This window comes from Equus caballus, chromosome 8 (genome assembly GCF_041296265.1).
Source record: "Equus caballus isolate H_3958 breed thoroughbred chromosome 8, TB-T2T, whole genome shotgun sequence".
NCBI classification, from domain to species: Eukaryota; Metazoa; Chordata; class Mammalia; order Perissodactyla; family Equidae; genus Equus; species Equus caballus.
The window spans coordinates 24,765,236-24,778,508 of record NC_091691.1 but is presented as its reverse complement, the minus strand read 5'-3'; the positions used below and the strand labels follow the sequence as shown (position 1 = coordinate 24,778,508).

The 13,273-nt window shown below is 54.7% G+C and overlaps 1 protein-coding gene across 5 annotated transcripts in view; it reads right to left on the bottom strand.

The window, feature by feature from the left end:
* Positions 1-1,317: 1,317 nt before the first annotated feature.
* Positions 1,318-13,273, bottom strand: part of MLXIP (MLX interacting protein) — a 58,110-nt gene continuing 46,154 nt past the window's right edge. The window contains exons 9-18 of one of the 5 annotated variants that reach the window (XR_011420841.1): positions 12,304-12,958; positions 11,727-11,848; positions 11,391-11,607; positions 9,995-10,119; positions 9,701-9,785; positions 9,290-9,391; positions 9,020-9,147; positions 8,628-8,751; positions 7,092-7,221; positions 1,318-6,458 (exon numbers count right to left, since the gene is read on the bottom strand). Coding sequence is in view for 4 of the 5 variants with exons in the window: in XM_023647212.2 (XP_023502980.1) it covers positions 6,337-6,458; positions 7,092-7,221; positions 8,628-8,751; positions 9,020-9,147; positions 9,290-9,391; positions 9,995-10,119; positions 11,391-11,607; positions 11,727-11,848; positions 12,304-12,958 (1,725 nt within the window). In the remaining variant the exon portion in view is untranslated. The remainder of the gene's footprint in view (positions 6,459-7,091; positions 7,222-8,627; positions 8,752-9,019; positions 9,148-9,289; positions 9,392-9,700; positions 9,786-9,994; positions 10,120-11,390; positions 11,608-11,726; positions 11,849-12,303; positions 12,959-13,273) is intronic. The other 4 variants (XM_023647213.2, XM_023647214.2, XM_023647212.2 and 1 more) reach the window with 4 other exon arrangements.

The window sequence follows — 13,273 nt, the reverse complement described above, 5'->3', positions numbered from 1 at the left end:
ATCCCACATACAAAAGAGGAAGATTGGCACAGATGTTAGCTCAGGGCCAGTCTTCCTCACTACAAAAAAAGGGGGGGGGGGAATAATCATACCACCAACTTGAGAATTGTCCACAGCCATGTATGTGTCCAAGGTGGCCCAGTGGCTGATGCTGAGAACAAGATCCAGTGTTCTGGCCTCACTCCCTTTAGACACTCTGCTCCTCTTTCCAGCCTATCCATACTCTACCTTCTTCTCCAAATTATGCCCCAAGCATCCTTCAAGATCCTATACATAATAAAACAGACATATATCAATTAGCTCAATGGACAGTGAATTTCTCCTAGCCCAAAGGAGTCCATGAGCCACTTACCTCCCTAGGGCCCCTGGTTCTCAAGGCCCAAAGTCTTGCTTTGCGTCATGAAACTTTTTTTCTCAGGGCAGGCGTGGGGGTTTGATCAGACAAGAGCCTGTGTACCAACCCACTGCATTTTAGTCAAGAGATACGGATCTGGGCAGTTGTTCAGTAAACAAGCCGGCAGCTCCACACAGGGGCCAGGCAACCTGCAAAGGGACAGCTTGGCTCGTCTCGTTGGGTCACCCTGCCGAGGCACAAGGAGCTGGGGTGGGGGAGTGGGGAGCACAGGAAGATGGTGTGTAAGAGAAAAGCTTCTACATTAAACAGAGATAATTAAAATCTTCTCAGCACAACAAAGGGACATCTCTGCTTGTAGACATCCCAGCATTTTCCATCTATGATATTGGGTCAGTGGTTAGCAGGGAGCCCATGGCCTCCTGGGGCCACTGCCACGACTCAGAATCCTTTCAGTGCTGGGCCAGTGTTGGCCGTCCTGACGATAACCTACACTCTCTTAAGTACAGTGCTTCATGGGTTACTGAGCACCCTGATGTCCATGAGTCTACGTGAACCTCAAAACCACCCTGTGAGGTGCACAGGGCGGGGGCTGTTTGCCCCAGGTCCAGATGAGGAAACAGGTAGTTTGTAGAAATACTACTGAACTGCACCCCCCTGGGAAGGGCCTGGAGCACCAGGCCCTGGTGAGCCCCTGTCACACTGGGTGCTTGTCATTGGCCCTTTGAGCGGAGGCCTCCCTGAAGGACCACTGTCTTTTGAGGCACACCTCCAGAATCAGCACCCCTCCTTGGGCCTCTCTTCTTACCCCAACACCCCCAGTCCAGGCTGAGCCCACTCCACCCACACCACCCGCCCCAAGGTTGGAATGGGGGAGCCAGTTGCGGCCATCACTTTGTTCTGATCTCATTTTATCATCTCTTCCACAGCTCAACAGGGTAGCATTTAAGACACACGTCACAGGCTTTTCAAAAAAATACGGCTTTTTATTGTCTTGGATGCAAATATAGTTTTAAAACTGCATTGTAGTGTTGAATACAGCTGGTGGAAACGTGCTTGTCAACAGCAGAGCAGAAAGGGCCGTGTTCTGGATGACGCAGGCCTGAGGGAGCCTCTGATCAAACAAGACTCTTCTGGGTTTTGTTTTTCAGACCACAAGGGTAACTCTCCTAAAGGTGCCCTGACACTACCCCCAAGGCTCACAACAGAAAAAACGAACCATTTACACAACGAACTGAAATCTGAAAAAGGAAAAGAAAGCAGTGTTTCAGCTGTGGTGTACAGAATAAGCAAACGAATACAGCATCCATCTGTGGGCTGTGTGAAGACTCAGATACCGAAAGAGCAGGACATTGTGGGGCAGAGGCTGCGTTCTCCGAGTGCCCTGTGAGAAACACAGCCGAGAATCCATCTCCCAGGGCCAAGCCTTTTACGCCTTTCAACTGTGGGGTGTAAACTCCATGGAAATGTCTAAAACGTCAGTTTCTCACAACCTGCCACAACCTCGACTCCTGAGAGCAACACATCTCTGTTCAGAAACCCAGAAGAGAATTCTTCAAATTCGCGACGCCTGGGGCTGACGGTGGAGCCAAAAGTTTGACTGGGAGATGGAGGTGAATTTTGCTACGTAATTGGAAAGGAATTTCACAAAAATAAAATCCCATTAAAGTAAACACACACAGCTTGTGGAAGCACATGCTAGTGCGCACACACACATATACACACACACACTCAAAGTCAAAGCCAACATTCAACATGAAAAGTTCCCTTTTCGTTCTCAAAGGCTGATTTTCTTAGGCCCCAACAAAGAAACAGCCGTGTGGTGAGCTGGGAAAGCCAAGTGCTCAGAAGGAAAAGAAAACCGGGCAGCTGATCCGTGTGCGGGCACATGGGAGGTCCTAAGGCTTCTCCCTGTCCCTGGAGGCCCTCTGATCACAGAAACCCGCCGAGGGGATGAAGGCCACGGTGACTAACGAATGGTGCAAACTCACACTGAGCTTCCAAGCTCTTCCGCCCTCCAGCTCTCCTCTCCCCTCACCCATGTTCAGACGTGGTGAAAATCTTCTTTAATACACAGGCCTCAGGGGCACCAAACCCCAAACCACGGCCCACCAGGCATCCTAGTGCTTCCCGCGCCGTCCATGTGAGGGCTCTCTCAACTCCGTTCCCCAACAAGACCAGGACCAAGGAAACCCTCTGCAAAGCTCGGTTTCGACACATGGTGGATGGGTTTCACCTATGGCACAGCGCCCAACAGGAAACAGGGTGTCTCCAGGGAAAGGCAATTCTTCCCGCCAGAGAGAGGAGAGAGGCTTCAGGAACGAGGTGACCACAGGAGGGGATGGGACTGCTGAGCGGGGAGGGGCAATGAGGCGATGGCAAGCCTGCCCATCTGGAGCCAGAGAGATAAGGGACTGACTGAGGCAAGGTTGGCCAGCGCAGGACCTGGGTCCACAGTACCACGCCTGCCCCTCACTGAGCGAACCTGCCGGCCACAGCCAGAGGGACCCACAGGACAGCCCCAGCTCCCTTCTGATGAGTTTTTGTTCAGCTAGACAATGAACACTTGTGATGCAGAAAACAACAATGAACCTGCCGCCTCAGGATTCATCTAGGCAGGAGGCCAGCGCCTCACAAGGAAGGGAGGCCTCCCTGGAGGAAACTGGGGTGGAGCCTGCCAGGATTGGACATGGAGCGGAGAGGTGTGTGACCCCTCTTGGCAGAGGGTCTGCCAGAATCAAGCAGTGATGTCACTCACCACCATCCCCCTTCACCTGGGGCGAGACACAGCGGTTTGGCACCAAACTGGGGTGCCATGTCCCTTAGGAATCCAAGTTTATATTTCTATTGGCCAGAACAAAAACACCTTCAGGCCTGACCTCAAGAAGGGGCTTGGGGATGGGGTCAGGTCACAAGGACAGGAAGTGGAGGTCGGGCGCACGAGGACACGTGGGTGAGTAGTGACCACCCCTCCTCCTACAGAGCTTCCAGGAACACAGCGTGCTGGGGATTTTGCCGTCCTCTCAGTCCTTCCTCTTTGACAAAATCCAGTGCTTTCATCAACGCTAACTTCTGATATTGGGACTGCTTCCCTTGTGCCGTGAAAAACCGCCGGAAAGCGGCCAGTCTGCCACGGGTCGGGGCCCTGCAAACGGGGCGACAGCTGGTGTATAACCTGCCTGAGACAGGAGGGACGGGCCAGTCAATTTCAGAAAGCCCTGTGGTGGCACCTGCTCTGTCCCTGTGCTTCTCACTCATCGTGAAAGAGCGAACAGTGCTGGGAAGGGAGCCGATGGCACAGAAAGATTTCACAGAATCACTTTCAGAGATTTATGTGCCAGACAGGCTCTTTTTCTTTTCAGTATGATTTTCTTATCCTTCAAATTATCAGCATTTTTAAGTTTTTTTAATGGGAGTAGCAACAGGAGTGTGGGTGGAAATGAGCGTAAACAAACCACAGGCCCGTGTTCAATGTTCAGTGGAGGCTGCTGGCCGGGTGGCCTGGAGGTCCCCACACCCCGGCCCAGGACTCCAGGAAAGAAGTTGAGGCTAGGCCCCTGAGATTCATCGGACAAGATTCTGAAACACGAAAACTGCGAGACAAGAGACAATCATGTCTATAGTAAGAAATACAGCTTTGTGGCCCTACAGCTGTGGTGATGGTGAGCACCAAGAGAAATGGATTTAAGAAAGATCTCAAAACAGAAACGTGCATCTAGTAACAGTCTGCTGGGACACACACACACCCTTCAAAGTCTCACACAACCTAACAGCCTTAAATATTTAACAGAATCACAAACATTCAATCAGCAAAAGGGAAAGAAGAGAGTTAGGCCAAAGAAGCAAGAGGCCCATTTCATATCCCACGGAGTTTAAAAAGATGATGCCCAGCAAAGGGTGGGGAGAAAGCTATCGATTTTGGAGAGGTCTTGGCAAGCCGAGCACTGTGGCCATCCACGCGGCTTACGAAGGCACAGAAACTGGGGAAGAGGCCGAGGGGTCAGGCTCAGGACCCTCCACGAGCCCTCACGGCTGGGAACATGTTTCGTGTTTTTCTTGTGACCCTAGCAGAATTCTTACCACAGGGGTTTCTCCTTTCAAAGGGCAACTTCATATTTATCTAGGGGGTGAAGGACGGGTTCTCTTACCACTTCCCAGTGGGCATGATGGACCAGCCCAGCCTCATCTAGGGCTCACCCCTCAGGAAAGTGATGCAGAAGACCTGTAAACACATTTTCTGGGGGTGCTCAGGGGTGCTGCCAAGCTGCTCTTCCACGGGGCTGAAGAGAGACACAGGAGCAGGCGACTGGTCAGTGACCTGTGGCATAGACATTAGCAGGGAGACGGTCCCCGTCTGTCCTCCATCAACCGAAGCTGAGGTGGGGCTGGCTGTCCTCTGAGGACCTTCTGCAGGCCTCCGAAGCAGTGGGAGCCTCCGAACTTCGGGGGTAGCACGTGGTACCCTCCCCCAGTCCCCCCTGGCTCCTCGGCTCCCTCAAAGCCCATCCTGGCCTGCCTAGAACTGCCCGGTCTCCATCTCTGGCAGGAAGAGCAGAGGTGGAATGGAAAGCCTGCTGGCTCTGAACTTCACAGCAGGACGTTAAAAGCACATTCTGTCAGCGAGGAGGTGCCCGTGGCTGGGCTTCCTGAGTGTCGGAGAGAGCGCCCGTCCACCTGCGGCCACCCATGCAGACGCAGGGAGCCCCGGACCCGCCCTCCTGCTACCCCTTCCTCTGAACCCCTCCAACTGCAATTCGCACATTCAGAGACAGCCCACTGCCCCCACAAATTCCTCTACCTTGATCAAATCTGAGTATAATTCTTTACTGTCTGATCTGGGAGATGCCTAGACAGCTCCGAGGCTGGCCACCTTGGAGTTCTGCCTGTCAACATTCAATTTCTTCTTCCAAATACAAGACAAGACAGACTTTGGGCATGGTGACATCTTTGGTCCGAGAACTCTTATGGTTTGGAGCTCCCGGCTGAACAATCCAGACAAGAGGACCAGGCTGACGGCAGCACCGTGGAGTCTGGCCTTTCAAACACTACACCCTAAGGACCACGAGTGTCCATCAGGCACAGCTGGCTTGTCTGTGGCTGCAGCCTGGAATCAGGTGGAGAACAAGGGTAGAAGGGCCATGTGGTGAGGATGCCTGAGGAGGCCCGGGCTGAGTCCTCGTCGTGATTCTCAAATCAGAGATCCAATGGATGCTGCAATGCCACGTGGAACTAAATCAAGACAGATTAAAACGTTGCCCGAGAGCACAGTCCAAGCCAGCGTAGCAGCTTTGCGTTGTTGTGCTTTCCTTCTCGTCCCACAGGCACCCACACCTGCTTTTGCACACGTGTGTTTGGGGGCTCCCCCAGCAGCCCAAGCGGTGGGAGAAGGCAGCCCACCATGCATAAGCCTGAGCAGACATCCAGGTCCACCGATAAGGTCAGAGTCAGGGGATGAAGATGCCTTCTAGCTGCTCCACAGGCGGGCCAGAGTGGGCACAGGGAGTCGTTCCCAACAGTACAAGTGCCCAGGATGTGACAGGAGGGAACATCTGTAAGTCTCAAGACAGGAACCAGGAAGCACCCTGAAGTTTCCTAACTTGCAGGAGCAGGCGTTGCCTCCTCTTGACCCATCTACTCCCCACGCTGGTGCTGTGGCCCTGACACACCACCAGCAAGACAGGACAGCACTGGACCGGGCGGTGTTCCCCTTTGTCTGGGCTGCTCCAAGGGGAGGCGAGGTCGGTGACGGAGGTCACTGAGTGAGAGTTCACAGCAAGGGCTTCCCAAAGATGGGCTATTGCTGTTGGCAGGACCCGAACCTGCTTCAGACCTGAGCATGGCATTCTGAGTGGCCCGATGGGCCAGCAGAGTAGAAGGAAGGTCCTGAGGCTCTGTGTCAGGAGAGGCGTGGGCGCAGACTCCTCTCCACAGGCAGGGAAGGGGCTCCGTGGCATCTCATGCAGCCACATGCCTGCTAAGCGTTGCTAAGACTCCCCCGATCTCTTGCCAACTCTGGTGACAGCCTCTGCCGCCTGCTCCGGCAGCTGGGACGGGTCTGTGAGAATGGAGGTGGTGGTGCTCAGATGCCGGAGGGTGTTCAGCACCACTGGAAGACAGGAGGGGGGTTAGCCTGGGGACAGAGGCACGCGCGGCAGCTTCGAGCCCCACAATGGACAGTACACACGTTCTTATATACAACTCGCCTGGTGATGCTCATGCCTGCCAAAGTGGGAGGCACCGAGCTCGACTGGCAGACCCAGGAGAACCTCGCTGCTGGGATCCAGGCACTCGCGCCTCTGCGACAGACCTCTGAACCCCACCTCCCACCTGCAGGTCGGAGAACCCCAAGCTGCTCCTGCTTGTCCATTTGTTTCAATATTACACCTCTCTAACCTCAGTTATCCTAAGAATTAAACAAGAAAAGATTTCTGAAAGCACCCGAGACAGGGCCTGGTGAATAGGAGGTGCTCAGCAAATGTGAGCCGGATTGGATCAAAGTGACACACACAGATGGTGGGGAGCTACAGTTGAAGTGCTAGAGACTGGCTCCCTGCCGAGCAGGCGGCATTTCTGGCTCTGGGCCTCCTGCACAGCAGCACCCTCGTGCGCTCTGCCCCTTGCAGTGGAGTCTGGGTGTCCTCAGCACTATCTGTAGCTAAGGGCCCTCCTCTCTCTGGGACCAGCATGAAGGGGCTGGCAAAGCCCCCGTGGCCCCATGACCCGTGCAGCCCCCACTCACTTGGCCTGAGGACGGGCAGGGAGCAGTGCTGGTCCAGCCAGGACAGCGCCGTCCGGTGCAGTTCTTCCAGGCTGCTGGTGGACACCATCCCTTTGAAGGACTCAAACAGCGGCTTGATGATGATACTGAACTGCATGGCACGTGGGTTAAAGAAAACGTAAGCAAGGAGGAGGCCCAGGTATGTGCAATGGAGCATGGGGAGAATGAATTCCAGTTACGGGCTTGCCTGAGACCGACTTCCCTTGGGATTGGCAAGTAATTGTGCACAGGGAGAGGGGTAGGGGGGTAAGGGGGAGAAGGAAGGGAGGGAGAGGGAGAGAGATCTAGACAAGGTAAGTGTTTCCTTGCATTCACCTAAAATGTTTCTAACTATAACTGAGCGCAAGTGATAACCACTGAGGAGGCCGGAGGCATTTGGTCTGGAATAGGTCCTGATACAACGACATGAACGTGACAGTTTTTATGTGTACTGGCAAGAATATTGGAGGCACACAGCAGACTGAAAGGTAGATCTGTCTAGAGATAGATCATGTGTGTCTTTTGTGTTAAACACACATATGCTGGCTCTTAATCATATTCTGTGCAGGTGTCCCAAATCATCTTAGGCAATCTGCTTCGTGAGGTCAGAAGCCTGTTTTCTCTTTGATTTGAGCCAGGATAGCACCCACAGTCCCAACGCCTCAGCCTGAAGGGGAATGCGCCATTTTACTATGAGGTTCTAACTCATCCCCGCTGCCACCCAGCTCCATCAGTGATAAGGGATCAGGACCAGAGCCAGCCAATAAAACACAAAGTAGGGAACTGGAGCTGGTGCCGGCCACCTCCTCTTTTATAAACCAGCCATCAGAGTGCACACAGAAGCCACCTGCCCTGTCAGAGCTGACGCGGTGCTGATTCTCTCCTCCCGCACTGCCTCCTCAGTCTGTCAGACCCACGGCCGGGTGGCGGTGGCAGACCCACCACGTGTGCGGGCTGTCTGCTCAGAGGGTGGAGAGTGACAAGGCAGGAGCTGCCTCTGTAAGGGCCCTGCCACCACCTAGAAGGCCAAGTGCAGGGAGGCCTTGGCCGCAGGGACAGACCCCAGTACTCAGGGGTACGTGCCTCATGACAGCATTCAAGGCCATGCGGCACAAACGCAGAGAATAGCCTGGAGGGAACTGGTTTCAAATCCAGCCTCTGCCACTGAGTTAGTTTTGAGAGTCCCGGTTTTCTGTGGTACCCGCCCTTCCCACTGTCGTAGGGACTGAGCTGGCTGCTGGGATACGTTAGACTAGATCCCACCTCCTTGCCACATTATTGCTCTGCCTCCCAGGGAAGCCCCAAGCCTGGACAGTCACCAAGGACAGCCCCACCCACACCACAGGCCTGGCCAGGCCCCTCTCTCCCAGGGCAGGAACTAGAATTGCCTGTCCTGACGAACTCAATGACAACATTTAAAGAGAACCCTTCTAAAGGAACCACAGTGTCAACAACAATGTCTGTTGTTTCAGTGCACTGGGTGGGAGAGTAGGAGGAACGAAGAAAACCCAAAGATACAATCCAGAACTTCCAATTCTGCAGGGTCCGGCTTTTTACATACTCGTCAAACATGTCTCTCATGTGATCAAACTGGCGCCGGGTAACAGGGACTCCCGTGGCAGGGAGTAGCTGCTGGCAGGAGCTGAAATAACAGGAGGAGTCAGAGGAAGCTCAGAGCAGCCAGTGGCAAATTCGGACCCTGGGCACCAGATGGGCAGAGCCAGCCTGTTGCTGGCCACGGCTGGCCCAAGAGGAGAGGTCTGGGAAGGAAGAGGATGACAAAAAGCTGAAGTGCTGCAACAAAGAGGCATCCATCAGCCACGACACCACAAAGGGTCCCCCTGCCTCTGTGTCACGCACATGTGAGAGGACAAGGCCCCGTCCCGGAGCCCCCAAGCCCCCAGCCTCACAGGATGGTGGCGTTGAGCTCCTCGATCTCCTCCCGCAGCCGCCGGGCTTCCTCCTGCATCTGGCCCCGCTCCTGCTGCAGCTTGGTGATGTACTCCACGGTCTTCTGCAGCGTGATGGCATGGCTACTCTGCAGAAGGAGCGGCCGGTCAGAGCAGTGCCCACAGTGACCCTGCATGTCCACCCAACACCAAGGCCAATGCATGGGATGCAGAAAGCTCTCGGCTGTCCTATCGGCTCCCTCACTCACCCAACACCCCCAGGCCACTTACTGGCTTGGAATTATTAGAGATCAAACTGTTCAGGGTGTCAAAGCCCATCTTGATGTTGAAGCGCCTTTTCTGCTCAGCTGAAATGTGCTTCATCTGCCGGTTCTGTTGGGGAATCAACCATCACTGTGATACAGGGCTGCTGCAGGGCCAGTTCCCTCATCCCTCCCCTCCTCCCTCCCAACCTGCTGCTGCATGGCTGGGGCAGACGAGGACCCTGCAGCTGGGCTAGAGAGGTATGTGGAAGGACGGGCACCAGAAAGCTAAAAGGCTCCAGTAAGAGCCGGGAGGGGGACAGGACAAGATGCTAGAAAACGATCTCTGCAGAAGGCAGCAGCAGGAGCTGGAAACAACTCTCAATGAATGCTGCTGACCGGGCACTTCCAAGCCACCCTCCAACATCTGTCTACTGACCCACTCCTCATGGCTGCCAGCTCCCCCACAGCGCGAGGATTCAGTGGTGGTTCCTGGGCAAAGGGCCGCCATCACCTCGAGGTGGCTAGTGGGTGGGGAATGGGAGGAGCCGACTTGATCTCAAGATTAAAGCAGCAAATGTCCCTTTCTGATGCTACCCCAGCCTGGTGGAGTACCAGCAGAGCCCATGGGTCTCTCCAGGGTGGCCCTAGTAGGGGAGGTCCCTGATATTCTTCTCCTCCTTGCCTCCTCATCTTTCCAGGGGAATCAAGACCTGGGAGAAGTGTATGATACCTTTAAAGCAGCCATGTTTTTGGGGTCTGCAGGTTTCCCTGAGCAGTGGTTCTGGGGAGACTGAGGACTGGGGCTCTGTTCCGAAGCACACGGAGAGGCCTGCCCTGAGTTCGGGCAGTCTCGACCTGAGAAGATGGAGATGCCTCTTAGGACAGTGCTGGAGACGTGGGCTCGGCAAGGCTGTGCCGGCCACAGCAGTCCCCACCCATGAAGGAAACCCCCAGGAAGTCCCGAGACTCGGAAACCCACCTTGAACCTCCCATAAAGGTTCCAGAGCAAAAACTAGAGAAATCCCTGCTAACATCCTTAGGGGGGTTTTGCTAGGCCTGAGCAAGGCCTGACAAAGGCTGGCTGGACGTGGAGTGGGAATGTGGCCTGAGCTCTGCCAGTCATAGGCCTTGGGGAACATGGGGCTTTTGAGAGGAGGCCACTCCTGACAGCCTCCTACGAAGCCACCTGGAGGCAACCAGGAGTTTCCAGGGTGTGTAAGGCTCCACTTCTTCCCCTGGGCGCTGAGTAAACAGGCATCTGCTTTACTTTTGTTCTTTAAACTCTACATAGATGTTTTCTTACACTTTTTTTCACTCTGACCCACTCTTAAAAATTTTTTAATTAAAACAACAATTCTGCACCTTTATCTTTCCAGACTAAAGGTCCTTATTCTTCAAAACATGTCCTTGGAGAAGTTCCCCTGTCTGACCCCTCTAAGTAGAGACTTTTCCCCCTTGCATCTTTTCAAGGCAGAGGCAAGATAACTATTGGCACACAGTTCCACGAGTAGCCACACCATGGTTTTATTTTAGACAAGAAGACACTTTTGGTTTCCCTTCCTGATGTGGCATCTGAAAGGAAGGAGGCGGGGTTCCACCCCCACCAGCAGCAGCACAGCCTCAGGAAAACCATTTATCCCTGACCTCCTGGCTCTTCAGATGTCACTGGACAAAATCAGTCCTACCCCGACTGTCTCACTAACAGAAGGCCCAAGATGTGGAACGGACTCACGGATGCACAGTGCCTGAAAGCTGTAAGGGACAACAACACTGATGTGGAGACAAGGCTGGGTGGCTTCTGTGGCTGCAGCAACCCCAGGCTCACCTTTTCTGAAAACCATGACGAGGACTCCTCAATCCTTTTTCTCGATCAGAACTGGCAGCTCAGAGCCAGGCCTTTCTGAAGTAGTTTAGGAGATGCACTTCCCCAAGAACACGAGTTGCCTACACTGCACCATGTCTCCTGCTTTACTGTGGTGCATCCTGCCCTGTGTTGAGCATTTCCCTAGGCTGGGCCACTGCAGGCTTACGAGACCTCCCTGCACAGCCTGAAAACCCAGGCTCAATCCTGGGGCACCCCCGGGTGGCCTCCCCAGTCCAGGAGTGGGCCTGCTCGTTTCACTCACGAAGTCCTAATCGTTCCAACTGGAGTGAACACTCACTGGAACCCGTGGCAGGGACCTGGGGACTGCCCCCGTGCAGCGGGATCTGCTCGCCCTTCACCAGGGAATCTTGCACTGTGCTTGGCGAAAAGAGCCGGGAGACGGGGGCGGGCTGGCTGCTCGAGGGGCGGCCGAGGTCTGTCACTAGGATGCCACTGTGGAACTCCGTAACTCCAGGAGCCTGAGGTGACAGAGTATAAAGAGGTCACCCCCAACCAGTCATGTGAGGTGAGGGCCATCCAAGACCAGGGTCACGCTGGGATTATTAGGATGCTGAGGGTCTGTCCAGGGTCCCCTCACCCTGGCAATGGCAGCAGGCTTGATGACCACGTTGGACTGCGACACGGTAGAAGCCAACATCCCTTCTCTCTTCAGAGGGCCTGATGTCATAATCACTGCTTGTGGTTGTCCTGAAAAGGCAGCTGCCAGAACAAGAAGGTGAGGGTGGAGGCCCCGAGGCACGGGGGCCTGCTCCCAACACTGTGACTGAACCCAGGCCCAGCCAAGCTGCACAGTGGGGTTCCCCAGGAGAGCAACGACCCATGAGCTGCCGCTGAGACACTGCCTTCCTCACCGCAGGGCACGGAAGGACAAAGCCACCAGTGCACCTGACATTTTTTACAACTTCTTGAAGGGGACAGATTACAGACCCAGGACGAGATGACCAGGACCATGTTTTTTCAAACTGGGTTGAGACTAACTTTCAGAGAACAACACAGAATAGAAAAGATACTGGATCATACACACGTAGTAACCCCAAACACTTATGTTTTATATCACAATGTGTGCATGTCAGGAGTCTGCAGCCTTGAAGATAGGAAATATCCCTCTCGGGGGAGGCAGGGGTCACGCTTTGGCTTTCCTCCACCTGACTCACCTGGGGCGATGCAAGCATTCTTCAACACCAAGGGCATATGCTCTGGTTTGGGAGCAGGCACTATTTTGGGGGGCTGCTTAGGCCTCCCGCCAGACATAGATACAGATTTGGGGTGCACAAAAGTTAAGCGAGGTTGGGGAGGCCCAACAGTCGGTGGCCGGGTGACCGGAGACAGTGCCAGGCCACAGGAGGACACTGAGGGGTTGGGGTGGTGGGTTGTGATCACAAGGCCCTGGCTCTGGCTGAAGGTGGTGGCAGAGGCATCGTGGGTAAGGGTGGCAGAGGCCGTGTGGGTGATGACGGAAGGCGACTTGCTGACTCCGGCAAACTTCTGCGGTTGCAGGAAAGCAGGTGGAGTTGGAGGGGTCAGGGCAGTGGCAGGAGGAGGGACCAAAGGCAAGGGAGGGGACACAGGCACTGGGGCAGGACTGGGAGAGAGCAGCGGCACGGTGAACAGGGGGAGGAAAGGCTGTGGGACACTCAGTGGCGGCGCAGAGGGACCAAAGTCTGCAGGCTGGATAAAGGGGTCCCCAGGCCGGGGAGCATGTTCACAGCCCTGCTCATCCGTGGGGTCCAGGGCAGTGGCTGTGGGGGGCACGATGAGGCTGTCAGGGAGGCTCACAGTGGGGAGAGTGGTGGTTGGTAGGATGCTCTCCTGAGAAAGGAAGAGAGAGAAGAGAGGAACAAATGCTGGGGTTCCATAACCCGCCATCACTTTCTAGCGCTACACACCACAAAGCCCAACAGACATCGGTGCCTGAGACGAACCCCTGGACAGAAGGGACAAAGGCCATGTCTCTCATCCCCGTTACTGCTGATCTGGGGAGATGATCTGGGCCTCCCCTGGCGTCTGCAGGGGTCTTGTTTCCATAAGGAACTAATGATAACATGGCTCAGACAAAGCAACTGTCTGCACACAGCTGGCTCTCGGCCTGGGACTATCTTGTTTCTGCAATCCAGCAGGGGTCCC